The sequence below is a fragment of the Pipra filicauda genome, unplaced genomic scaffold (assembly GCF_003945595.2).
Source record: "Pipra filicauda isolate LSUMZ 115617 unplaced genomic scaffold, ASM394559v2 scaffold22_size4397567_pilon, whole genome shotgun sequence".
NCBI lineage: Eukaryota > Metazoa > Chordata > Aves > Passeriformes > Pipridae > Pipra > Pipra filicauda.
In genome coordinates this window covers 859,225-886,170 of record NW_024104343.1, presented here as the reverse complement: position 1 = coordinate 886,170, position 26,946 = coordinate 859,225, and the positions used below count along the sequence as shown (strand labels likewise).

Sequence of the window (26,946 nt, the reverse complement as noted above, 5' to 3'; positions counted from 1 at the left end):
ATTTAAAACTATATTCTGCAACTATGAAATCTATCGAATTTTTTATGTGAAAGCAAGCTGGTAGTCACTTGGCTGGACTGAAGTTACTTGTGGGATTCACTAAACTCAGCTGATCAAGTGTGGTGGTGGTGGTACAAGCTCTTCAGAATATATGGGTCCAAAATAAAAGCACTAGGTATGCATATATTCCAATTTCACCCTTGTTTAGTTCTTGCCTGTCCTATGAGATGGAACAAAAACATCAAAAGTAACTGCAGATTTTTATGGCAGAATATTGAGTGGAAGCTGAAATTCCCAATGGCTTATACTTCCCTGTTCACCCTCTTTTTTTAAATACCTAAAGAATGCTGACACGCTCCACCCTCTCATGTCAGTCTAACCCTGTTACTGCAGAAATTTATTTTTGAATTTCATTGTTTGCATTGGGAACCTTTCCTTACTTTTGCCAATGGATCTGCCATTTTTTGCTGTCTTTTGCAGTTATGATTAGTGCTATCATTTGATCTCAGGGTTCATAGTCCTAGGTGGGCATTGTCTAAGTACTAGCATACTGAGTCCTGGATCCTAGAGTATTAGGTAATGAATAATAAGCTGAAGTATGGAGATTATAAAATATATAAGTTTTTGGAGCAGTGTACTAATATAAAACCTCTACTGGTAATAGAAGGAGAATGAAAATGCTCTGAGATTTGTGGCCACCTTTGCTTTATAAAATTAATCTAGATTTTATATGGATAAGAATAATTTAGAATGAGTCACAAGCAACTGATGCATTGAAAGCAAGCAGTAAGAAAGACTGGAAAAGTAGAGTTGGTAGCAAGATGTGTGACCTAACCGAATGCAGTTAGAATGGAAGAAATGTAGACAGGTGAAGGTTTTGGTTGAAGAACAGAAAAAACAAGGAAGTGAACATAAGAGATACTAAGTGCAAAAAGTGGATGGTGTTCCAGAAGAGGGATGACAGTTTTTGGTGTGGGGTGGAGAGATTTTCAAGTAAAGTGAGATAAAAATCCTTAAAATGGAATTAAGGGTTTCTTTCGGGAAATAAGGAATTTCCTTAAAATAGAAATAAGGATGAATAGGCTGAGCCTGTTTTACATGGAGAAGAGAAGACTGAGAGTGGAATCTCAATAATATATATAAGTATCTGAAGGGAGGGTGCCAAGAGGATGGAGCCAGACTCTTCTTGGTGGTGCCCAGCAGTATGACAAGATGCAATGGGCAGAAACTGCTGCACAGGAAGTTCCACCTGAATATGAAGAACTACCTTACTATGCAGATGACCATGCACTAGAACAGGTTTCCCAGAGAGGTTGTAGAGTCTCCCTCACTGGAGATATTCAAGAACTGTCTGAACACAATCCTGTGCTATCCTGCTCTAGGATGACCCTGCTTGAGCAGGAGGTTGGACCAGATGATCCACTATGGTCCCTTCGAATCTTACCCGTTCTTTGATTCTGTGGAAATGAAATGGCAATAGAGGGTGAAATATCAGCAGTGGTGGATTGAGGGTCAGTGATTAAGAAATGGTGACAGAAAAGAAATTCAATTACTTGTAAAGCAAGAAATGTTTAATAAAGATACGACTTGGCAAATTGTTATTTTGGAGAATGTTAGATTCATTTAGGATCAAATGTGAATAGGTAAGACCCAAGAAACAAATGACAATGTGTCATCTGACGTGAAGATGGCAGACTTCAACAAGGCAGTCTGTAACTGTGCGTGGAGCCACTGAGTATGAAGTTGAAAGGTGTTCCGTTACTCATTTGTTATTATAATTTCCTGCATTTGTCACTGTCATTTTATTCAGAACCTTAAGAAAGTGAATGTAATTTCACATTTCACTCTTGCCTATTGCAGTAAAAATACTTGATTTGGAATGCATGCATCTGAAGCTTTTCATTCTATGTGTGAAGACAACTACACTAAAATAGAAATGTGTTAGAAAATTCTCATTTTAATTTGATTTTACTGAGCTCAAAGGATCCACAACATTAAATTTGAGATTTGATGAAGATTTGCTGCTCTAGAAATTTACTCTGATATGCTAATCCTCAGAAAGAGATTGGCCGTTACAGCTGAGGTGCAATACACTTCACTATTTAATTTCTGTGCTTTCTGAGCAAAGACTACCAAGTGTCCAAATAAAAGATTCATATTTGATTTGCTACAGCCTCTTGAAAACACCAATATACATTGCTAAATTTTCAGTCACGTATATATGCCATTTAGTTTTCAAGAAATCCAGATACTGAGCACAAGAAAGTTCACCCGTTTTTTCTTGAAGAATGAGTGCTCTTATGTTCGACTGAAGCTTTGACATAGAATTTTAAGAAGGCTTGCAATTGCATCTTTCTTTTGGCAGTAGAGACTATTTTCAGCTCTTCAGGTTTCTTAGAGTATGCTGAAAGAGCTAAAGGTGTTTAGACCACTTCAGTCATGTAGCTTACCTTTTAACATTTTGATCCTAGTGCGGCTTGCGTTGCCAGTGACAGGAGATTACCTGAAATACTAAGTTGAGTGTTTGTACTAGGGCTAGTAATATTGCAAACTATGTGCACCTTTGTGTTAGACATCTACTTCTCTATTGATTTTTTTTTTTTTTTGATAGTCAGTATCTCTGAACTTCTTTATATGAGGGAATTGATATTGCTACAAGTGGTAAAAGTACACTGAGAAAACTAAGTCTTATGGCAGAATTGTGCTTTTCAGCTTTTGGCTACAGTGAAAGTAAAAGATATAAATCATTTATACTGTATTCAGTTGTGTTGAAAATCTGTTTTCTTCTACAGAAAGACTCTCTGTAGTAAGGCTTAATCTTGAAATATAGCTCTGACCACAGATATGCCCTGTAAATAGGAGACCTTACCATGAGGAATGTGGTTGTCTGTAACTGTTATTTCAAAAATGCATGTTTATTGATGTTGAAGCTAATTCAGAAAGAGGGGTTTCTTGCATAAGATCTGACTTTTCGCAACAGAAAGAAACTTAGGCTGTAGGATTTTCCTTTCTGTCGCTTAGAGTGAAATATTTTGCTGCTCTGACTTGCTTATTCTGTTATGGGCATGCTGCACTCTCAGACAGTTGCTGGGTGTTGGAATTGTTAATGAATCATTCAGTGCTCTTGCTTTGTGCTGCTCTATGTTCCTATGATGTGAATGAAAGGGATTAAGAGTTACATACTCGGTACTTTTTCCCAAAAGCAAATTTCTTCCAGCATGTTCCCACTAGACTTGGTGTCTGCTACAGTGTAGTGTTAAGATATTAAAGATATGAAAATATAACTGTTTTTCTGAGGCACTGTTTGACAATCATACTCATTTTCAGGAACTTTTTTTTTTCAACCTGTATTTTTTTTCTTCTGTTTCTCTATGTTATAAACTCTTATGCTCTTAAAATTTTTCTCTGTCTTAAATGTGCACCACCTTCAAATATTCCACCAGATGGATATTTTTCCACTCAATATTTCTTGACCAAAGTAAATATGTAGTTATTTTATTATTCCTTTGTAAGTCATTCTCCAGTATCTTGATTATTTTTGTGTTTTGGTTGGTTGTTTCCCCCCCCCCCCCCGAATTCTTTGTAATTTGTCGATATCTTTCTGGTGTGGAGATACCTAGGAGTGAATGCAATATTGCAAATATGTAATTACCTCTCCTGTCATTATTCGGGGGGTATATTTATTATTGCAACATATAGAAAATTCATCTCTAAATTGTTCATTACACTTGTAGACTTTTTTCATTATTACTGCATCATAGATTTTTATCTGCTGTTTCAGATCTATGTTTCTAGCATGCATGTTGCCAGATGCTGTTCCTTGTATTTCCATTTCCTAATTCTTTTATTTCATTCCACACACATTTGTGAACTCCTGAAAGCTTTCTCTTGCTCTGGCAGGTTATCAGGGTTACTTTGCTTCTTGAGTTTGTTGCCTGGATGACTCTTGGCAAATAATTTTTCTTTAATATGTATGATTCCCCCCCCCCCCCCGCATATATTTAATAACTTCTGCTGCTTCCCTGGGGGATTGAGTTTTGAGATTCTCCAGCTTGTTTTTGTTAGCTTTCCTAGGTTTGAAAAACCGACTCCCATATCTCACTTATTTCATTAAGTGGTTCTCAGCACAGAAGCAGCAGTTGCTATGTGTGCATGGATTCATCCATACACGTATATATATGAGTGGATGTGTGTATGCGTATAACAACTCACGTATAATGCATTTCCCAGCTCTTCTATTTAAAACAATGCTATTTACCTGCAGGAGGACGAAGAAGAAACATATGAGCAAACTCTAGAATTCCGCAGAGGAGGTGATGGTCAGCCAAGACGGTCCACACGACCTACTCAACAATTTTATCAACCCCCCAGAGCTAGAAACTAATGAATAAGGAAAAAAAGGTAAATATAAGATATTGGCATTTTATGTATGTGTTTAGATTTCAAGAAAAGCAGGTCTGGATTGTTCTCTACTTTTTTTTTAGGGATATTGGTATATTTAGTATGTATGTATGTATGTATGTATGGCCAGCCTTCGTGAGCGAAGATTTGGGAAGGTCATTACCCTTCGAGCCTGCGCAATGGATTTTTTAGGTGAGACACAGTGTGCGCTGAACTGAGCCCACCCTTTAATCCTGAGGTTCATCTGCCGGGGCCGAGCAAGCTTGGACAGTGGCAGTGAGGTCCTCAGGACGTAGGTTTGTTTAGAGTGACCTTCTCTTAGATGGATGGCCTTACAGGGCTGATGAGCTCCATCTGCCCGGGGGAGTTTCCCTTGACCGGGAATCGAACCCGGGCCGCGGCGGTGAGAGCGCCGCATCCTAACCGCTAGACCACCAGGGTATATAGAAGTAGGATATCTGTTTCTCTGGATTTTGTGGTTTAGAAAGAAACTTAATATACCTGTGGGAAGAGGGAAGGCAATAAAAACATTTCAGTAAATAGCTTTTTGGTTTTGCTTTATGTCAAGACTCATGTCAGCTCAGCAAGTTTTTACCTGATACTTTTTCACCTGAGAGCAGCAGCAAGATTCTCTCATTCACATACACTGGACCAACTGCTTCTCTGAAATAAGTAGCTGCAGTCCTTGCTCAACTCAGGACTGTCTATCTGTGTCCAAGATCCCATATTCTACTTTTTATGAGCCATTCATGGGAATAAATGTCCTTTCTGTTGTTTTACTTGCATGAGAAGGACAATTTGCAACACTAAAATATAAAATCTGTGAGTTCACCATTGAATGGGGAGGTACAAGGCCAAAGAATTTTTACCGTACTCTGAATCTTGAGGATATACTTGCATCTATACTTTATTAATTACCAGAAATTAAGGGATTGTATATCATCCTCAGAAAATACACCTGATACATACATTTAGAAATTTGAAAAGGGCAGCCAGATAAAGCAGTTACAGTAATTTTACTAAACAAATCACGTAAACTATACTGCTTTCATTTTACTTGTTGATTTTCTAAATCCTTAATTTACAAAGGATTGCATCTTGAATAAAGAAAGCTTTTGTAAGCCACATATTGCTTGATGTACATCTACAAGGTTTCTTTGTCTTGAATCTGATTTTTTTTTTTTTTACTTACTAGCCAATTTATTTTTACTTTTGTTCTTTTCCTTGCTCCAGTCCTCCACATTCTGTTGGCTTAACAGGTGTTGCTTATCTCTGCACCTTTTGATATTTCTGATGTGCAATAACATGATTGTACTTTTTTGATTATATGCTCAAATGATTTTTTCATTTGGGGCAGTATTGGCAATGTAAGAGCATACTTTATTTCTGGCTCTTGCCAAGGTGAAAATTATTCTATTTTTACCTATATAATTTGATTTTCTATTTTAAGTAAGTGTATCATCAATATCAATAAACATGTCAGAGACAGTGTAAGGTAAAACATACACAGGTATTCTTCCCAAGAATGGCAAGGCAGTGGAAGGATTAAAAAAAGGGTTTATTTCAGATACAAGGACCACTTCTTAACGATGCTGCATGCACCGGGCCCCCAGGGGGAAAAGGCAATGCCCCACTTTCTCCAAGGCTTTTTGTATCTTGTCTCTCTGCTCTCCCACCCTCTCTGGTCCGGTATTGTACATATCTGCAAACGTGTTCTCTCTCTGCATAGCAGGGAAAGAGAGAGCTTGCTCACAGCTTCTCCCTGCAACTTTCTCTGAAATGCAGAAGGAAGGAAAACAAAAAACATATAACCCATTTGAGAAGGCATTTTACAGTCTTCCTAAGTGAAATGGAGTTCTAGCTTTTTGTCACAGATTCTTCCGAAATTGTACCTATCCCTACAGATAGTTTCTGCAGAAATTAATCTGACATATGCACTGAGTAAAGTTTTAACTTGCACAGTTGGCTCCAAGGAGTGTCAGTGTGATCAGTTGAATGAGACGTGTCAAGTGTACGCAGCAGTCAAAACCTGGGAATTTTTTTGTGTCTTTAGGTAATGTTTTTGGTATTTCTCTAATTTTACAGTATAAATCTGGAAAACTGTACAAGCTTTGGTCAGCTGTCAGGGACCAGGGAGAGTGATAGTGACTCCTGTATCTCAAGAAAAGTGAATGAATTGTTGGCAAGTAAGGAACAGCCTTTCTAAGGTACAGGTAGTTGTTCCTTGCAGGTGTTTTAAAGATTCTAATTGGATCCTGATCTAAGTGGACAGCAGATGTGGTATCAAAACCTACCTACTACAGAAAATAAGCCATTACAGCCTTTCCCTTCTACTGAGCTTCACCAAAAACAAGGGATTGATGTAATCAGTTTTTCCCTGATTTTAAATGTGGGCAGAAAAATCAAACAGAGTCCTTTTCTAAGTTGCTTTCAGCTTACCTGGACTTGTACAACACCAATGTAGCTTTAATGTCTTGACATGTAAAAGTTCAGGAATATTGAATGTCAGTTCCTAGAAGTGGGTTTCTGCGTGGGTTTTGCCTCCTTTTTATTCCTTAGAGCCTTTAAAAGCATGGCATACTGTTCTTATTTCAAGTTTTTGATAACCTGTTAAATGAAGACCAGATTTATCAGGGAAGTTTTAAGGGATCCAGTAAGATGTAATTTTACCACAATTTTCCTCTGAAGGATGTTTACCTCTTCAACAGATCATTGATTAATGACACCTTTACTTACTGAAAGGGAGTATCTCTCTATTATATAAAGTAACTTAATGTCTTTTTTGTGAAGAGAGATGTAGAACCCTTGATGATTATTATTTTATATTATAAATTGGTAAATTCTGTAGAATTTTAATGTTGTAGTTCATAGCATTTAAAATTCCAACATGTCTTGTTCTCAAAGGCAACTTAGACAATACTAAAACTGAAGTTTGCTGGCCATATTTGTATTGAGTATGATAGAGATGTATCAAAGATGAAGCATAAAGTCCACACAGTAGATGCATGACCTTATACCCCAAATCTCTTAGATCTACCTGTATAATCTTACCTGACTTGACAGGGAGGATTTATTAGCAGTGGTGGAGCAGTGAAGCTGTTCTTCCTCCTGGATTAGTGTTCAGCACACTCATTTGGGTGTTGAATTTGCACATGCAAGTCTGGAGTTAGTATTACCAAAAAATCAGTTTAAAAATCAGCATCTACAGTGTAATGAGATTTTAAGTGTGAAGAGGTTTAAGTTTTTAAAAATCTGAGATGTTTTTTAAAAGTGGAGTTTGTATCCAGGGGACCATTCTGTCTGGGGAAGAGAAGTCTCCAGAGGGACCTTAGTGTGGCATTTTGGTACTTAAAAGGGCATTATAAAAAAGATGGAGACAGACTTTGTAGTAGGGCCTTTTGTGATATTGGTGGTGGTTTTAAACTAAAAGAGGGTAAATTCAAACTAGATTCAAGGCGGAAAATTGTTTTGATGAGAGTGGCGAAACACCGGAACAGGTTGCCCGGAGAGTTGGTGGATGCTCCATCTCTGGAAACTTTCAGGGTCAGGCTGGAAGGCACTATGAGCAACCTGGTATAGCTAAAGATGTCTATGGTCATTACAGGGAGGTTTGACTAGATGACCTTTAGAGGTCCCATCCAACACAAACTATTCTGATTCTAGCCTTCTGAAGAGTTTTTTGCCACAGTGTTAAAAGCTTTGGGTATTAAGAACAATTGCTGCAGACTTGCAGGAGGTCTTGACCTGGTGATTTTTATGAGGACAGAGGAATAGAGTAGAATGTTAAGGTGAAATAACAGTAGTATGGGGTAGTCAGTACCTCACTGTGGTTGCAGTTGACCTATAAATTATCCTTTATTAATATCCAGCAGTGTGAGGTGGAGAACATTAACTCAGAATTTTATCAGAAGGAATTTTATGTGGGTATGATTCAAATACTGGCTTTAACAGGTCTGTAAAATAAGGTATTCCTCCTGGAGAGTCAAGATATAAGAATTAGAATCTAAAAATAATAAAAATACATCCTGATGTTATACTTTCTGTATAGAATGTCATGATAGTCTGAAAAAGAAGAGGAACAAGTAATCAGAAATGAGTGATTTGAAGGATTGTAGCTTTTGGAGGAGCTTGAAAGAACCTGTGAGTGTGGACCTGTGAGTGCTTGGTCATTATGTGTTTCTTGGGTCTTCCTTTGCTCTCTGATAGAATTAATTTTAACTTTGTCACACTTGCTATAAAATCTGTCTCAAAGTCCTTAACAATGGAGAAACTGTGTTTTTGTGAGAGAGAAGTCATTACCAGAAAGTATTCTTTGTACTAGACCAATCATATTTATTGCACTGAAGCGTAGCCTTCTGATTTATTCTTCTAAAGACTTCTGCCTGTAATTACTGAAAAGCATATATCCAGTCTTTTGGAAGAAGAAAATGAAGTAACAATAAAGCGTATGTTGCACAAAGAGCCCAGGAATGGGGGGTGGTGATGGTTTCTTTAGTGCTATTATTTTTTTTATCCTTATTTAAAGTATTTTATTTTTTTCATTTAGAAACTTTCTTGGAGTCGGCGGAAATTCACTGGCAGTTCCAACTTGCTGAAGACTTCTAGAGGAAATTCTGGCTTTTTCCAGACAGCAGGATGGAACAAAGAAAGCTCGTGTGAGCAGAAGGAATTTGGACCTGACACCACAAGAGACTTTTTTAAAGTTCTTAGATAAATGAAGCTGAATACTTTTTACATATGAAAGAGGCAAATTGTCATTGCTACCATCAATAAAACCACAGTGCACTATTCTATTCTTTGCCTTGTATTCTTTTTACTGAGCCTCCACTGTTAGTTAACATAATAATGTATCATGATTTTTATTAATTTTGAACTGATTTTGATTCTAATATTGCTTCTAGTAAAGTAAAATTAAAACTTCTATTTTCTCAAAAGATGACAGGATTGGGCATTTAATTTAGATTTTTGGCTAACATTAGTAAACGTGTTAAAAAAGTTTCAGCTAATTATTGTACAGTAAAATTCTGAATAGGTTTTGACTGGGTTTTCTGTGGTTTTTTTTTTCCAAAGTTGCTGAAGGCCAAATTACATATTTGCCTACTATGTTTTTCATGATCTGTGACCAGAAGATCAAAGGGGAGAAAAGAAAAACATCAGTTTCAATAGTCTTTTTCTAAATAATTTTAGGTAAACATTTTATTTTTAGGAATATTTATATTACAGAAATAGAAATATTTCTAAAAGGTACAGAAAAGTCATTTAAACAAAAAATGCCTAAAGATGCACGACCATTTTAAGCATAACTATGTGTATACATGCACACACGTGTGAGCTGTTGAATAGTAGGTACTTTCTTGCAGCTTTAAACTCTGCTTTTATTGCTTCATATTACTAGAATTTTTTCTATTGTCATTGGTGCTTGGAAGAATCTTATGTCAAACTACTTTTCATTCTAAGCTGTATCTTCAAATCTTATGTGATTATGACAAATAGCTGAAATTTCACTATTTCTTTATCTGAGAAGCACTCAAAATCTATGTAACATGCAAATCCCTTCTAAGCTTTATTCTGATCACTTGAAATAGCACGTGTTTTGAGGTAGTTTTGTAAGGATAGAATTATACCTGAGAGATGTATTGATGGTATAAGTTGTACAATTAATTCTACTGAATTTTTCTCTAAGTACTCATAGAAAACTCTGTTTGAATAGAAACTTGTTTATTTGGATGATAAGACCTTTTATATTGAGAATGTAATTGAATGTACCTGCAGTACAGAATGTGGATTACTGTCTGAATGCAGTCACATCTTAACCAATCACATAAATATTTGCAGAATAGTAAGGAACCAAATGTTTTGCTGCCTTAATGGATCCTAAGCAGCTTCTTGATAATTATGATGCAACTCACTAATAATTCTAAAGAATTTTGGAAGTTAAAACATGAGCTGTACAACATTAAAGTTCTTCACTTTTAACTGACACACAACAAATTTTATGAAGTTTGTTAGATTTAAGTTAGAAACCACTTTCCAAATACTATGAATCATCCCGATCAGTTCTGCTAAATTGTACCAGCAAATAAATAAACTATAGATCTAATACATTGGATGTTGGATGTTTGCTTCCAGTATTATTGCTAAGACCACTGACAGCAGCTATTCTGCTTCATAAAAAAATGCAGCCATAGCACTGTTTTAAAAAGCAGTTCTGATTTTTCTTTGTAAATAGGATGTGCATTAAACAAGTCTACAATCAGTGTACCAAAGCAATTTCTGAAATTAAAATAATTTTTATGTTCTTTTGGGCTTTCATTCCTGCTGTGAACTAATTCATAAAATTCTGAAAACTCTAGTCTGATTTAGTGAACTATAAAAAATAATACCTACTTAGAAATTTTAAGACTGTACAACTACGAAGCAGCATTTCTCTGTAGCGATTGTAGCATTCTGAGATTACCACATGGATGTACAGCTGTAGGAAAATGAAATGTCCTTGAGAATGTTGTTTTTCTTTGTAAAACAGTAAGGACCATGTCCTGGTCTTTTCATCGGTGCTGTGGAACTGGAAAGCCAGAGTAAGCAAACAGCTCCAGAGTCTTCTTGAAAAGTCACGTACTCTTCCTGTGTTTTATGATTATTTACTGTTTTGGTTTTGGCTGAAATAATGTCTTCTGGAAGCTCTGCTTGTTTAGGATCTGAAGAACTGATGTTTGAGTAGTTAAAAACTATTTTCAATCTGTTCTGAAAAGCAAGAATTCATACATTCATGCTCATTGATTCCTGTATCTGGAAACATGATGATAAAATAGGTAGGTATATAAATTATTTTCTTGATTTACATAGTCCATCAAAACCAAAAATACAATAATTTGCCAGTCATAATGTAGTAAAGTTTGCATGCACAAGAACACGATTAATTTATTTAGCTTTTGTGTACCTATCATGTCTAGATCGGTCTTCAAAACTGATGTGAAAGTTAACTTCTAATTTGTTAAAAGTAACAGCAAAAGCAAACTCCTAAACTTTGTGTGGCCAAATCTGTGTAATTTAACAGTAAAGACTGATAAGGAGTACTGGATCCTGGTCATGCACACTATTTAGTTACTTACTTGATTTGTGACTCTATTGTGGAATTTTCTTTACCAGCTATTTCTAAGACAAACCTGTCACAGAGGAACAGGTCCCTTTGCAAACTGGACATGAGGCAACCTGTGCTTTTTGACCTGTGAACAAATAGGTCCCTGGTCCATGACCTTCCTTCACTAGGATTATAGATATAGCTTTTGAAAATTTCTATTGAATTTAGGAATGCAATTCTAATGAGATGTTTTCCTTGCCATGAGCTTGTGTATAACATTTTTACTGAATGAAAAAAAAAATGGAATTTCTGGTTTAAATTATTCTAAAAGTTGTATGCCAAGTTGCTGATACTATCATTGAGCATGGAGGGGTTTTTCCCCTTTTATATGGTTGAGATACAAAATAACTTTGAAACAAAGAGTCGAAATGTTCTGGTTTTATCTTACAGGTTTTCAGAATTTTGTATTAAAATCTGATTGAAGTCATGTTTATATTTAAAATTCTTCTTTGGTCTAACATCTTCTGATAGATATCCATATATATATTTTTTAATATAGCTTTTCCTTTTGTCACTAGCAGGTACTTTTTTTAAGTCTTTGGCAACAACTGTGCAAAGCATTTTGAGGATCATTTGTCAAGGTCGCTCTTCCAAGGAACATGGCTGGAATTGTCTCTGCAGAATCTCTCTGTGATGACTTGAGCCTTATGGAGATTGAACTTTTTGGGGATATGGCTTTTCAAGGCAGTATTAATAACACTTGTTTTCCTTGGGTGGCAAAACGTTGATATCACAGGAAGGACAGATCTTATCTGTGAGATGTACTTGGCATTAGATACATACAGATATAGCTTGAGGTAAATCTGAAGACATATTTGCAAGAGAACTCCCAAACAACTAAGCTAGCTAAAGAATCTGGCAATGTAGGGTGTACTGTCCCTTTCTAGCATTATTGTTGGAAGGAGTTTGATACAGAAAAATCTCCAGTGCTTTTATGCATAAACAAGAACATATAGTTTAGAATGATTCTCCTATAGATGCTTTTTTGAAGAAGAATCCTAATGCAACTGTCCTTTCATCACATGACTTGAGCCAACTCCAGTAAAATACCATAACTTTCTAGAGAGCTATATAAGCTTGAAGAATGGCTAATTGCACAATTAAGCTCAGTTTAGCTTTTACCTTGCTGTACAACTATTTTCTTGTTTTGTTTTTTTTGTTTGTTTTTTTTTGTTTGGTTTTGTTTTGTTTGTTGTTGTGGTGGTTTTTTTAAAATGCTTTAGAGCAACTTACTGCAGGAGAGTAGCTAAACTATGGAAGGTACTCCAAACATGTAGGCACTGCCCTTCTCATAGAATTATATGCATGTGAAAAGCTTTGTGTAACAAGTGGCATCCTTCAAAGCAATGGTAAAGACTCATAATTACTCTTATTTTTCAATATTTACTTCATATAATTTGCTTATATTGACCTGGTTTAGTTTTAAATTGCAATTTTGTTTTGAGAATGTTTCAAAATAATTTAAAAAGTAAAGATAGAAATTACATCAATACTTAATTTTCCCACAAGATTGAGAGGCCATGAAAGTCAGTTTCCATGCAAACACTTGGCTGTTGATGGACATAATTATGTTCTGGAAATTGTAGTGGTATGAGTGAAACCAGAATCTAGTATATATTAAAAATAAATCTTACATATCTTCAAATAAACAGGAACTGTGGGAGAGCAAATGATTAAGTGTACAATAGCAACACAGAGCACTATAGATGGTTGAAAAAAATTCTGCAGCTGCTTCTAAAGGAAATATTTGTAGTCATTTTATAGTGCTTTGTCATTTTTCGTGCAACTTGACTGATCTATTTTTATCCTATGCATAGGTAAGTGTTGTGCAGAAGATATTAATACAACTTTCAGGCAGTTTAGTTTGTCCTGGGATCTTGAACGCTTTGCTTTGCTTTTATACTGTGTATTTCTAAACTGCAAAAGTTAGAGAACATAAATAATATTTTATATTTCTTTTATAGTTGAAATGGTCTTAACCCCAGGTATATTTTGTTAGTCATTAGATAATGCCTCTGCTAAAACAGCTGTAATCTAACATGACTGTGCACAGACTTAAGTCTCAGCCTAACTATATTTGTGCTGAATATTCTTCTGTAGCTATTTATTACAGGAACTTGTTTTCTTTACAATAATGATAAAATGGAAAAGCAGAATAAATAAGCAATGCTTATCATTTTGACATGCCACAAATGAAACAATGTTTTTTGTACCGGGGGACTAGAATAGCATATACAAAGTCCATGTTCTGTGTGCTATTTGAACGTAAAATAGCTTTCTTCAAAATTGATATTTTTAAATTTTTTCCCCTACTTCTAATTAAAAAATATTCGAGCTCAGTGTAATTCTTGGGATAAGACAGATGGTCTGTGCTGACATGTCATTGCTCTTACCATATCAGTCTAATGATAAAATGCTCCCAATAATAGATATTCTTGATGACCAGGTGCTAAATGTGCTTTTTACTCCAATTTATTGGAGTAAAATGTATAACAAAACTTGATTTAACATTGTACACAGCAAAGATGAGATATGTCATGCTGACTTTAATCACAAGTAGAAGCTACAGCTAAGTTTCAGTGTAGTACAGCTGCAGAAATGATAATAGAATTTAGTTGTGCTGCTCCGTTTTACTTAGTTGTTTTAACTTTGAACTCTCTTTTTCAAAAGGAAAAAAAAGACATTCTTACAGCTGTACATAAACCATTGAAAATGTGACTGAGTTTAAAATGAGAAGCTGATGCCTATTGCATCTTTAGAAAGAAACAGAAAGGTACAATAGTTGTGAAATGTGAAAACTTGCCATGCACATCAGCTGAGAACATTTATGTTCTATGGATATGGAATCTGGCATGTTTTTCCAAAATGTTGAAGATCTGACCAATTCTGATACAGAATAGTTGTATTTGAAAACAGCTTATCCCATCATTTCATTCAGTCTCTACCCTGCGAGGAACCTGGCTTTTGTGTCTCTGGCACTCTCTCACAACACTTTGCAAGAAGCCAGACAACAATTGGGAGTATCGGATGAATATAAGAGAGGTTAAGACACTGATATTGGTTTGTGAGTACCTTCAAACTTAATTTGAGAAGCTATACTCTATACGTGGAATATATGAAAGAAGCTGTGACACTCTGGTTAAATAGTTGTTGAAGGTGAATGCTGTATCATTAATGTGTTGCAAAATGCAGTTGTGCGTACTGGAACAAGGACGAGACAGGTGGAAAAAATACCTGTTTAAATGATGATATGGTAACAATTTTTCCAAATAAAGTATGCCATCTGCAAAGTACTTAGCATTCTGAAATGCTGACACTAATGGGTAGAATGTGCAGTATTTATAGGAAGAATCTCAAATTTAAGATGCTTTGAATGTCATCCATATTGACACCATTTGTTTGACTTGACTGTTTTGCAGTAATGTGATTAACTTGATGCAGATGTTAAGAAGACATATGACACTGCCTGAGGTGTTATTTTCTAGTAAGCCAATATGACTAGTCTGCCACTGGATTATTTTTTTTCTCTTTTTGTTAATGGTTAGCAGTGACAGTGGCTATGAGTTATTGTTTCCATGATATCTTTGGAGACCACTCTTTTAGTAAGAGTGGACCATATAGGCTCTTATGGAGGATTCGTGGGTCGTGTGCTGAAGCCCAGCCAATCTGTATAGCTGAATTTATGTCCTCATCTGACCAAAATATTGATGTCTCCTCCTGTAATTTTTGTACCTCCTACAGTGGAGAAAACATTCATGAATGATGAGTCACACTGCTTCTTTGTGGAAGGGCCGGAAGGAGGACCCGGGAAACTACAGGCCCATCAGCCTGACCTCAGTGCCTGGCTAGGTTATGGAGCAGATCATCCTCAGTGCAATCACACAGCACCTACAGGATGGACAGGGGATCAGACCCAGCCAGCATGGGTTTAGGAGGGGCAGGTCCTGTCTGACCAACCTGATCTCCTTTTATGATCAGGTGACCTGCCTGGTTGATGAGGAGAAGGCTGTGGATGTGTCTACTTGGACTTCAGCAAAGCCTTTGACACCGTCTCCCACAGCATACTCCTGAAAAAGCTGACAGTCCATGGCTTGGACAGGGACTCTCTGTGCTGGGTTAGGAACTGGCTGGAGGGCCGGGCCCAGAGAGTGGTGGTGAACGGTGCTGCATCCAGTTGGCGGCCGGTCACTAGTGGTGTCCCCCAGGGATCAGTGTTGGGCCCAGTTCTGTTTAATATCTTTATCGATGATTTAGATGAGGGGATTGAGTCCATCATCAGCAAATTTGCAGATGACACCAAGCTGGGGGGGAGTGTCGATCAGCTGGAAGGCAGGAGGGCTCTGCAGAGGGCCCTGGACAGGCTGGAGAGTTGGGCTGATTCCAACAGGATGAGGTTCAACGAGGCCAAGTGCCGGGTCCTGCACTTTGGCCACAACAACTCCCTGCAGTGCTACAGGCTGGGGACAGAGTGGCTGGAGAGCAGCCAGGCAGAAAGGGACCTGGGAGTTTGGATTGACAAGAAGCTCAACATGAACCAGCAGTGTGCCCAGGTGGCCAAGAAGGCCAATGGCATCCTGGCCTGTACCAGGAACAGTGTGGCCAACAGGTCCAAGGAGGTGATTCTTCCCCTGCACTCAGCGCTGGTGAGGCCACACCTGGAGTACTTTGTCCAGTTCTGGGCCCCTCAGTTCAGGAAGGATATTGAGGTGCTGGAGCAGGTCCAGAAGAGGGCAACTAGGCTGGTGAAGAGACTCAAGCACAAGTCCTATGAGGAGAGGCTGAGGGAGCTGGGGCTGTTCAGCCTGGAGAAGAGGAGGCTCAGGGGAGACCTCATCACTCTCTACAACTACGTGAAAGGAGGTTGTAGCCAAGTGGGGGTTGGTCTCTTTTCCCAGGCAACTATCATCAAGACAAGAGGGCATGGTCTCAAGTTGTACCAGGGGAGGTTTAGGTTAGATATTAGAAAGAATTTCTTCACAGAGAGGGTGGTCAGATATTGGAATGGGCTGCCCAGGGAAGTAGTGGATTCTTCGTCCCTGGAGATTTTTAAAAAGAGACTGGATGTGGCACTTAGTGCCATGGTTTAGTAACCACAGTGGTAGTGGATCAAGGGTTGGACTTGATGATCTCAGAGGTCCCTTCCAACCCAGCTGATTCTATGATTCTATGATTCTGTGATTTGTTTCGTACAGTCATGCTTGTTTGGGCTACAAGTGCTCATGGAGTCATCCATATATCTCTCAAGAAAATGTGAGTCTGAAGTGTTTGGACCACAATGTTCAGTTGGGGCATTTCTGTCCTGCAATCTGTAAACTGCTAACTACCGCATTAGTAATTTTTGTCACTTTTCCCTGGGTGATGTAACACCTACAATTTAAAGCCAGTGTAATAAAGAATAATAATGATATTTGGGTTGGTTTTGGTATGTTGTTTTTTCCTGGTAAAAAATCTTCTGTGAAACAGGATAAATATTCTGGTTCGAGGTGGACTGGGCAGGCAGAATACTACTGTGTACTTTGGTCTCAGATCCTTTCATCAAAGTCTGCTTATCAGTGCTACTTTGCATTTTAATATGTTTTTAGGGCAGTTTTGACTTTGATCACATAGGATATAGACTTTTATCCAGGTATTTTTTCAACATAGCAAATAGCACTCTCCTGAGTCCTCTGCATATGAGGTCTTCATTAATTTTTTTTTTGTGGACATTGATTAACTTATCCCTTTGATAAAGTTCCTTAGCTCTTGAAAGCACTTAGCTCCAATTCCCTATTACTTCTATCACCAGATTGTTCCAGAATTTAATTCATCAGAAGGCTAAAAATCTTCTAATTACAGTCTAAACATATTCAATTATACACACTTGTGCTTATGTCAGTGTTGACCTTCACTTTAAAGAACTCTCATCTGACCCTTGAGGTATTTTTCTAAACTGTGCTGAATGATGGCTTGGAAGAACAATATTCTGTGTATCATGTCCATTAATCATTTATGATATGGTAGCATGCTGTCACAGGAGGTTCTATGACTCACACAATCCTTCATGCTTATATTGTGTACAGTAATATCTATTCAGCTGTATATGTCTTCATTGAATTGATTAATTCTTTAAACTTGTCTTTTTGCATACCTTTTTTCTAGTGGTCAGGGAAAAAGTGTATGTGGTATTACAGAAGAGTGCAGGTTAGATGGGACTTCAAGAGGTGTATCTCTAGGTCAATCTCCTATCAAAACAGAGTCGGCTATGAGATCAAATAAGGTTGCTCAGGGCTTTATGCAGTCAGGTGTTGAAAACAGTCAGGGATGCAGATACATAAGCTTTTTGTGCAACCTGCTCCAATGTTTGACTTGCTGTCTCCATGGGGAAGAAAGCCTTGCCTTTACATACAGTCTGAGTCTGTCCTACTTCAGTGTGTGGTGGTTGTCTTTTGTCTTCCTGCCCTGCACCACTGTCTTGATAAATCACCCCTTAGGAATAGGTCCCCCTGCAGCTGTCTTTTCTCTAGGCTGAACAGGCCCCTGCTGTTGACTGCTGCAGTAGTCCCCCACTGAACTTCTTCCAATTTACTGCTGTCTTCCTTGTATTGGCAAACCCAAAACTGTATGTGATATTCTAGTGGGGTTTAATGAGACATAAGAAAAGGAGAATGATAATTTCCCTTGATTTACTGTCTATGCTTCTCTTGATATAGCCCAGAATACTCTTGACCTTCCTTGCTGCCAGAGCATATCATTGACTCACACTGAACTTACTGTCTACCAGTAACCACAGGTCTTTCTTCACAGAGCTGCCCCCCTGCCAGTTAGTCCCTAGCTTGTAGCATTGCAAGGGGTTCTTCTTTCCCAGGCGTTGGCATTTTTATTTGTCCTTTGTTTAGTGAGGTTCCTATCAGCTCATTTCTCCAGCCTGTCTGGGTCCATCAAAATGGTAGCCCTGCCTTTGAGCATATCACTTTGTTCTCCTTTCAGCCTGCCTCGAGTTTGGTATTCTTGCAAACTTTTTAAGGAACCAGTTCACTGCCTCTTTCAGGTCACTGATAAAGATGCTAAATAGGACAGATACCAGGGTAGTCCCCTGTGGTACTCCTGTTGTTACTGGCATCCAGGCCAGTAAGTTTGTTGGCCTTCTGCAGATACAGAGTATCAGCACCCAGTGACTGCTCTGTTCTAGAATCATCTTTTGTCTCCTTAATCACCGTAGAGCACAAAGGAACATTGGTAGGACAAAGCTTAGTCGATATAACAACAAGAGGTAATTATTCCAGTAGCTGGGGGCTCAGACAGTAATAACCTGTGCTACAGAAGGTAGGTGAAACCTTTGCTCAGTAAGAGAGATTTGCAGTAGGACTGTGTGGCAGGGAGTACCTGTTACTGCAACAACATACCATGCAGTATTTACTATTACAATGTCTATGCTTCCCCCCCCCAGTCTTACAATTAGGAATATTGTAAAATATTAGGAATATCCAAACCCAGGCTATTTTAAAAATAATTTCAAGTAAGCAGAGATAAGGATATAACTGATGGAAAGAACAACTTGGATTGTTCAGTCTCTAAACCTGGCTTAATGCTGCTACTGTGAATTTAATATATTTCTAAAATAGTTTGACTCATATTCCTTGTATGCCAGGTGGCTGTTGCTCAACAGAACAGAACAGTGCTCTGCTAGCAAATACTGGAGAATTGTGTCAGCCTGCTGATGTTTCATAACAAGGTGTTGACCTGACTGGTTGTTAAACTCCACTTTGAATATAAAGGTGGGCAAAGAGTAAGCACACCCACCACAAAACTCAGACAGTAGCAACTGAGCCTAGGGTAGAAGAGGTTACTTATTCTATTGTTGATATTGCCAGTATGAAGCAATTTTTTTATCTTAAATATGCTCTTTGGAATGAAGTAGGGCAGGGAAGACATCCGCTGACAGTGATATGTGATATGGTAGGACCCAGAAGCAAAGTACTCTAATGCTGTCAGAGGAAAATCTCTCTGCTAGCTACTTGTGTTTCCAATGGGGAATAGAAATGAGTGTCTTGGACAATGTCAGGAGCAGGGCTAGCCTTGGGCACAAGATTAACAAAGTCTGATGAGCACTGACTTGGCAGCAGAGAAGCTGGGCTAATGTGTCTGTTCCCAGCAGTGGGACCTGAGGAACAGGGACCTCCAAGCTGCCTCCAAAGAAAGTTAAAACTGTACAAATCATAAGGGTAGGCATATCCTGAAGTGCCCATTTAATGAAAAATAAATGCTCGTTTCCTTCAGGACTTGCTCTCAAATGGGTATGTTTTATTGCTAGCAGTTACTAGCGGAAGCTGTAACATATATCTGTTTGTCCCGTAAAACTTGGAATAGACTCTATTGGTCACAGAGTAATCTGAAAGATTGGAATAACTGATTTTTTATTAGTTCACCACATCACTTTAAGTGTGTCTCTTCCTCTGTATTTGCCTGTGGACTACAGAATTAAAGCATCACCTGAGGATTTATGCAAGAATAAATTTTTAAGAGCTTACATTTATTGAGCCTTTTTTGGTCCAGTTCCTCCAGCTGCTTATTTGAATGTACCAAACATAAAAGTTGTTAGCATATTTAAAACTTTACTTTGCATGGAGATTTATACTGTGCATTCATTTATTATGAGCTGTGATATGCTGTGAAGATAAATACCCCAAAATACGATCTGCAAGTCTGATCTGAACATCTATATGTGTTTAATTGAAGGAATTATGGAGAAGAGACCTCAGCTGTGCTTGGCAAATTCAAAAAGTACTTCCAATTTATCTAATGCCATTATCTAATGAAATGAACAAGATCGAATTATAATGCTGTGGTTCATTGAGCACGTTTAATTAAGATCACTGTTCATTCCCCTAAGACCTGTCATTTAATGTTTACGTTGTTAGAGAAATGAATGACTCTGAACCTAGTGGTGCTTACCTTTTGAAGGAAGAGCTATTTACAGAACACAGTTCTTTATGAATATCTTAGCACAGGTAAACCTTGGCCTGGGATACATTAAAATAAGTTCTCTGCCTAAAAACTAGATCATGTGATGGTATACTTTTTCCTTCCTGAGTAATCGTACTGGTAGAAATTCTCCTATTGCAAAGATTTATGATAATTTAAAGAGTCATTCCCTTTCCCTTATGGAAACTGATTACAGTAGTATAAACACTATGACTGTACCAGTGTAGCCAAAGCAGAGTGCTTTTTATTTGTATCCTTGTGACGTGTCCATGTCCTCTGTCATAGAAGAACCTGGACCCGCTCTTGAGAACATGGGTGATAAATGAAAAATGCCTGCTCACCAGCCTCAGGGAGCATTAGAAGATAACCCAGCCCCAGGTGGTGGGTATGACTGCCTCTGCCCTGTGGGAGGACAAGGCTCTGTGCTACTCTGCAACACAGACAATGTGAATGAGAATCATAATCGTTCCCTTTTCCCTTATTCCTTTTGAATACCCAGAATGCTGTGTCAGAGTCCTAAAGACTTTTTTTTGTAGTGCAGGAAAAGAAGATCTGTATTGGAAGATCTATATGGTATGAGAAAAACATACCAAAAGACAAATGTCACAACTGCAAATAAGCATCTGTCTCAAAAACAGTTTATGAACTCTGCAAATACAATGTTGAAATCATCACTTCTTACATGACAATAAAACTTTTGCTTTCAGAAATAACAGATACTTGGGTTTTTTGGGTTCTAGCACCAGTTTTAGCACTGGTTTTGCTCTGGTTTCATACCTTTGTTCTGAATTTTGGCTTCTCTGATACTCTGTTGTTTACTATGGTTTATAGGATATTTTTCTTTTCTAGGGAATAAGATTTCTCTGCGTGCTGATCTCCCTAAATTTTAGGCTTAAACCTGTTAAAGGTAGCAGAATTTTTTTGTCCAGGATATACAAAAATATGAATTAGAGGTTTTCTTATCCATATAGTAGAAAAATGGGACTTGATTCTGAAAGGAAATCTGAATGGCTTTTGTACTCCTCAACTTAAGAGATGTCAGCGTGAATCACAGGAATCTCACAGAATTTGTATGTTGAGCTTGATTAGCGTGAAACTCACATTTCTATGATGGAGTAAGAAGTAGATAACTTTTTTCCCTAAAGCAAGCAAACAAATCAACCCCCTCAAAACCCCAAATGAAACCAAACCAATTTCCTTCCTTGTCTTTTTGTGGCTTCTCTTTGCCTTTTTGACTTTTAAAATATATGTTCTAATAAAACATTTGAAATTACCTTTCTCTTTGTGCTGTGCTCAAAACACAGTGGAAAAGTGTCACTGATTATGAATGTTGACAGATTCACTATATAAGCTTATAAGAACAAAAGTATTTTACCTCTGATCTTTACTTACAAAATAAAATTGCTGCTCATATGAGAAGCACTGTATAACAAGTTTTTTTAAATACTTAATTTTGAAGTGCTTAATCTAAACCTACAAAATTCCTTTATTTTTCCCCTGAGATATGTGGAAAATTGACAAAATGCTGCTCATTCTAGTCCATGTTTTGTGGAGTAGAAGAAAGAGATAATCATGTTTATTTGGACAGAAAGCACTTATAGTCAGGCAAAGACATAGGTTTTGTCTCAAACTCCTCAACACAGTATGCTTCACTTTTCCATCTTTGAGGGAAGGGGAATTAATAGACTTTCTGAAGTCAGTAAAAATTTATCCTAATTCTTGACTGGTATTCACACTAAGAATTTCTAAGCTTCTGTCTCTGATGTGTGTTCTTCAAAGTGCTTATGTTGATTACTCGGATTTTCAGCACCTCTTGACAGAGCTTTGTTATTCTCTGGTAATTACTTTGAGAAACATACAGGCAGTCTTTCAAACTGAATCCCTCCAGTTCTAAATGAAAAATGTCTAAATCGAAGTTTTTCGGATTGTGTAGAAATTTAAGAATACAGCTTGTTCATTAGGGATAATTTCAAGCAGATGCTACTTACAGTGATGGAGAGGAATATGTCTGACAACTGCAATTTCCTTTATACCTCAGATGATGTTTCTGTAATAGCTCTTTGTAAAAGCATCTCACTTCTAGAACAAACTTCTTTGAAATAGAAGGTACAAAAAATCCAGTTGGATTTATTTCCAGTTTCAGTTGTTTGTCTTCATTAATAAATGCAATATGTTACACCTCTGTCCATGCTGGCTAAAATTGCACTGCATTGTTTCAGCTAGGGATGCCCATGGTTCAGTCTGTAGCCTTTGTGTGCTTGTGTCTGTTGCTGTATTAGAAAGTTCCTCCCAAATCCTGGTTGTCTGTGGTTTATGGTTTGTCTAAAAATAGTCATTTATCCCTGTTGCATCAGTTAAAATACAGTAGTTGTTTTTTTTTAATTGTTTTTTATTTCAAAGACATTTTGTGTTCTTTGCTGTCATTAATGTGCAGATTTTTGTTGATTAACAGACCTCCATTTATTAAGCAAATTTAACAGTTTCTTTGTAAATGTGAGTTGGAATCACTGATCTACAGAGCATGACAACACAGCTACCTTGAGGGCCATCCCTTCTTCTTCTCTTCCTCCCATCCCAGGGATAGAAAATTAAGAGTGCAAGCCAGTAGTTTAGATATTCCTGACAACAAAGAAACAATCTTCAGAGCATCCACATGGAGCTTATTTACTGACGAGTGTATAAATTTTGGGAGAAGAGCTTGACTTTTCACTGGGAAATTTTAGCATAAGTTGATCTTGACAGAGTGAAGTACTTGAACTTTTACAACAGAGATCTGTTAATTTCCAGGCAGAAGAAGCTCTAGCAATGTGATTTACATTGGCTGTTCAGCCAGGCATAATAGAAGTACATGGTGGTTTGTGACTCCTGCTCTTGGCACAACCCTTACCATGGGAACCCAACAGTGGGTTGTGTTTGGAGGATGTACATTCTCTGGCCATTCCTATTGTGGGGAAGAATGTCCTGGTGGATGTCCACAAGGTGGGAAAGTGAAGAGGAAGCAGTGGAGGCTAATTAACTGTCCAGCATGGACTCCCAAAGTAATGTACCTTACTGTGAAAAGCAAGAATGTAGTTGTGGGCAGTAATGGACAAAATGGTGAATAAATATGTGGATTGTCTTTAGGTCCAGCTGAGATGTATAAAACTGCTTTGGGGTCTCAGTTTGAGTGGTCAGTATTTTCACAGAACATTTTATTTTCCTTGTTTTTTTAAGCACTGATTCTATTTATGAAGTGATTTAAAGAAAGTGTAATCAAATGTAATTACTAGTTGCTTTTTCAATCCTGTATTGAAGATCATTGTTTTTTCTAGTAATAGAGCAGGAACCAGATACAGTTTGGATAATTTCCAGGTTTTCTGTCACAGAAAATTTTACCTTTCTCTACATTCCTTCTCTTTCTGTCCTTAGAGAGAAGGTACTTCTCACAGAACAGTGCAGAAGTTAAATGAGTCGCAAAGTGGAAATATATCTATCCTATTTCCATTTTTATTGCACAAGGAATCTATTAATCTGTATTTTTATTGGTTTATAAAATAGAGTGAAGTTCAACAACAAAGAACTGCTTTTCCCATTGTCTCTCTCATTTTCATCTAAAAATTGTTTCCCTTTTCCAATTTTCTTCCATGTTGCAGGGAAAACCTTACCTTCTGTTTAACTTACCTTTTTTTATCTGCATCTGAAGGGAGATAATTTAATAAATTTTACAGTTAGAACCAAGTCACACAAATAGAGCTGAGTAATCCTAAGAGAAGATTTGCTAAGTTGATTGTATTAATGTGACTATCACAAGTTGCTATGAGTTTCCAGACATTTAATTAGTATCTCTATGAGCATACTCTTTTCAGCTTTAGTTATTTTCTGCTCTGCAAAGTATTCATAACAGCTTCACTGCTGTGAGATGAAGCTTAACTCCAGCTCTTGTCCTTCTCACCAGGGTTCCCCCTTCTCAGACAATTTGATTTCTTATTGGAAACATGACCGTTTGGGGAGCAAGGCAACCAGCAGGTATATAAATCTGCACATGGCAATACTTGTTAGTTTGGGGAACACAGCATATGGAGTTCTTTGGTTAGAACAGAAAATCAAGACGTACAGGTGCATTTGGATCACCCTGCTGATTAATGCACCACTGTGTTTCCTTCGTCCAGCAGAACTAGTTTGAAACTGCCTGGATTTATACTGTGCTGGTGGCTTCAGTAGTATGCTGTGTTCTTAGGTGTAGGGCCATATGTGTAAGGATCATATGAACACAGAGAGAGTGAAAAAAGAAACCTATTGTTGAACTTAGTTCAGATGGTACATAAACATTTGAGATCTCTAAGGCTGAGGGTGGCAAGTGTGTAGGTGAAGATCTAAATTCCTAATGTGACACACGCAGAGATCACAGTGTTAATAAATTCAGAGTTTAATTTTGACAGAAAATAAAATATGGGAGCATGAATCTCCAATTCCCTGGAATTCCTGAGACAAAGGAGCCCCCGCTCGAACTGAGAGATGATGCCATTACAATTTAAAGAGACTTACAGCAAGGTAGAAGTTTTTGAGAACATTAGGAAAAAGAAATAGGGTGAAATATGTGTGTGAGACAGACCAGGTTCACTTTCTCATGTGAATAAAGTGAGGATTACACCTGACCTTAACTTCTGTAGTGAGTGAAGTCAAGGTTCCTGGTGCTGGGCTTGGACCTGCTTGCTTTCCATTCTTTCTTTCTATTTCTCTCTTTCCCCCTCCTGGCCCCTTTTGCTATGTGCAAACTCCATATTTATGTAAAAAACTTACCCTGATTCTTATGGAGTCTTGTCAGATTCACCTGTGCTAACAAAAGGGGCTCTTAACTTGCAAGCCCTGTTTGGGACAGTATGAGCAGACAATAAAAGATGATCTTGGTTTGAGTCAGTAGAGTGGTATATGGCTTCTTCCCCCAGGGAAAAAAAAGGGTGTTTCATAGAGCCATTATCTGGGAAATCCTTTCTAAAGCTGGATCACCAAGAACCACCAGCTCTTCCCATCTCCTTCTGGGTACTGGCAGTTGTCCACAGGCAACAGGATACAGCATCATGCCTGAAAGGGGAATTGCACGATCATGCATTCCCATTCCAGGTCCACCATTGGTATTGCCATTCTTGAGCTGGCACAGAAAGCATTCAGTTGATACAGAAGCATATGAGATTGATCTCTGATCAAGTCTGTCTACTCTTCTTTATTGCTAACAGGGGCTGGCTGAGCACGCCCTTAGACATGGCCCTTGGATCTGACTTACAGTTTCAGCCAATGTGCTGTGAGTCAGTAGATTGGGTGCAAGCCAGGAGCTCTGTGTTGTTGTTGGTTTGGTTGGTTGGTTTTTTTTCCTTTGGATGTACAGCAGAACCTAGCTTCTTCTAGTTATATTTTTCCAGTTTGTCAAGTTTTCCAATTCTGATAGAGAGACGAGGACAAATTGAATGTAACTATGGCAAGTAGTAATGAGTGGAACAGCCTATTGAAGAGGAAGGTACATTCTTGTCAGATTACTCAGAATTTTAGTAAGAATGGGATGATGATGGGGAAGAGACTGTTATAGGTCTGTTCCTCACAAAGATGACAGAAAGGAATTAGGGTTATGAAAGAGAGTGTATGAATGCACTGTATGAGTCTTGGAAAGGTGAATGGCTCTGCTGACTAACAAATAGGTACAGCTGATGGCAGTCAGCCCAGAAAAGCTAATTTTCAGTTTAGAAGTTTCAGTGTTCTCCATGTTAGGTGAGGAAAGTTTTGGATAAAATAATCCTTGAGATAAAGGTGACTGTCAGTCGAGAAAGGTTGACTTGAAACTTTTTTTATTGTATTGGTTAACAGGAAATAGAGCCAATTTATGCAGACTAAAATACAATAAAAATGGCCAAGATAGTGAATAATGAGTGTCTGATGACAGGAATAGTAGCAGCTCTTGACCTATGTAGCAATTATAGCAGCAGTTCTTGTTCTGCCTAACAGCTCCTGGGAAAGAGAGACCTTACGTGGGTGCAAGGATACAGGAACCTGCAATAGATGGGGGAGTGTTCACAGCACTGGATAAATTAAAATCTTCCTCCTGTGATATCTGTAACTAGCCCTGAAATGGATTGTTCATTTGGGGATACATCATTAACCAATGAGAAGCATGAGATGCCTAAGACTATATAACTACTCTAGTTTGGTTTGAATTAAGGTAAGAAGCCTTTGTGAAGGCTGGAGTCTGGAAATGAGATTTTACAATTGGGTGCTGGGCCTGGGGATGGCAGCACTACTGTCAGAAACTCAGCTGAAAGTGTACCTATGCAGCAGACCACCAGAAGTCTCCAGACCCTAAGGCATTTCACTTGTAGAAAAGAAAATTCACACATTGAGACAGAATCATGGAACTCCTTTAAAAATCCAGGAAAATATCTGGCATTGCTCAATAACGCAAATAGGCTCAATTGACAATA

The 26,946-nt window shown here is 37.8% G+C and overlaps 1 protein-coding gene across 4 annotated transcripts in view; it reads left to right on the top strand.

The window, feature by feature from the left end:
* The window catches only part of TDRD3 (tudor domain containing 3), a 98,337-nt gene extending 89,137 nt beyond the window's left edge, over positions 1–9,200 (top strand). For 3 of the 4 annotated variants that reach the window (XM_027750588.2, XM_039381542.1, XM_027750589.2), the window contains 2 exons: positions 4,265–4,401; positions 8,948–9,200. In XM_027750588.2, the coding sequence (XP_027606389.2) occupies positions 4,265–4,384 (120 nt within the window). In that variant the 3' untranslated portion in view covers positions 4,385–4,401; positions 8,948–9,200. Of the gene's footprint in view, positions 1–4,264; positions 4,402–8,945 lie in introns of all 4 variants that reach the window. The other variant, XM_039381541.1, reaches the window with a different exon arrangement.
* Positions 9,201–26,946: the final 17,746 nt, after the last annotated feature.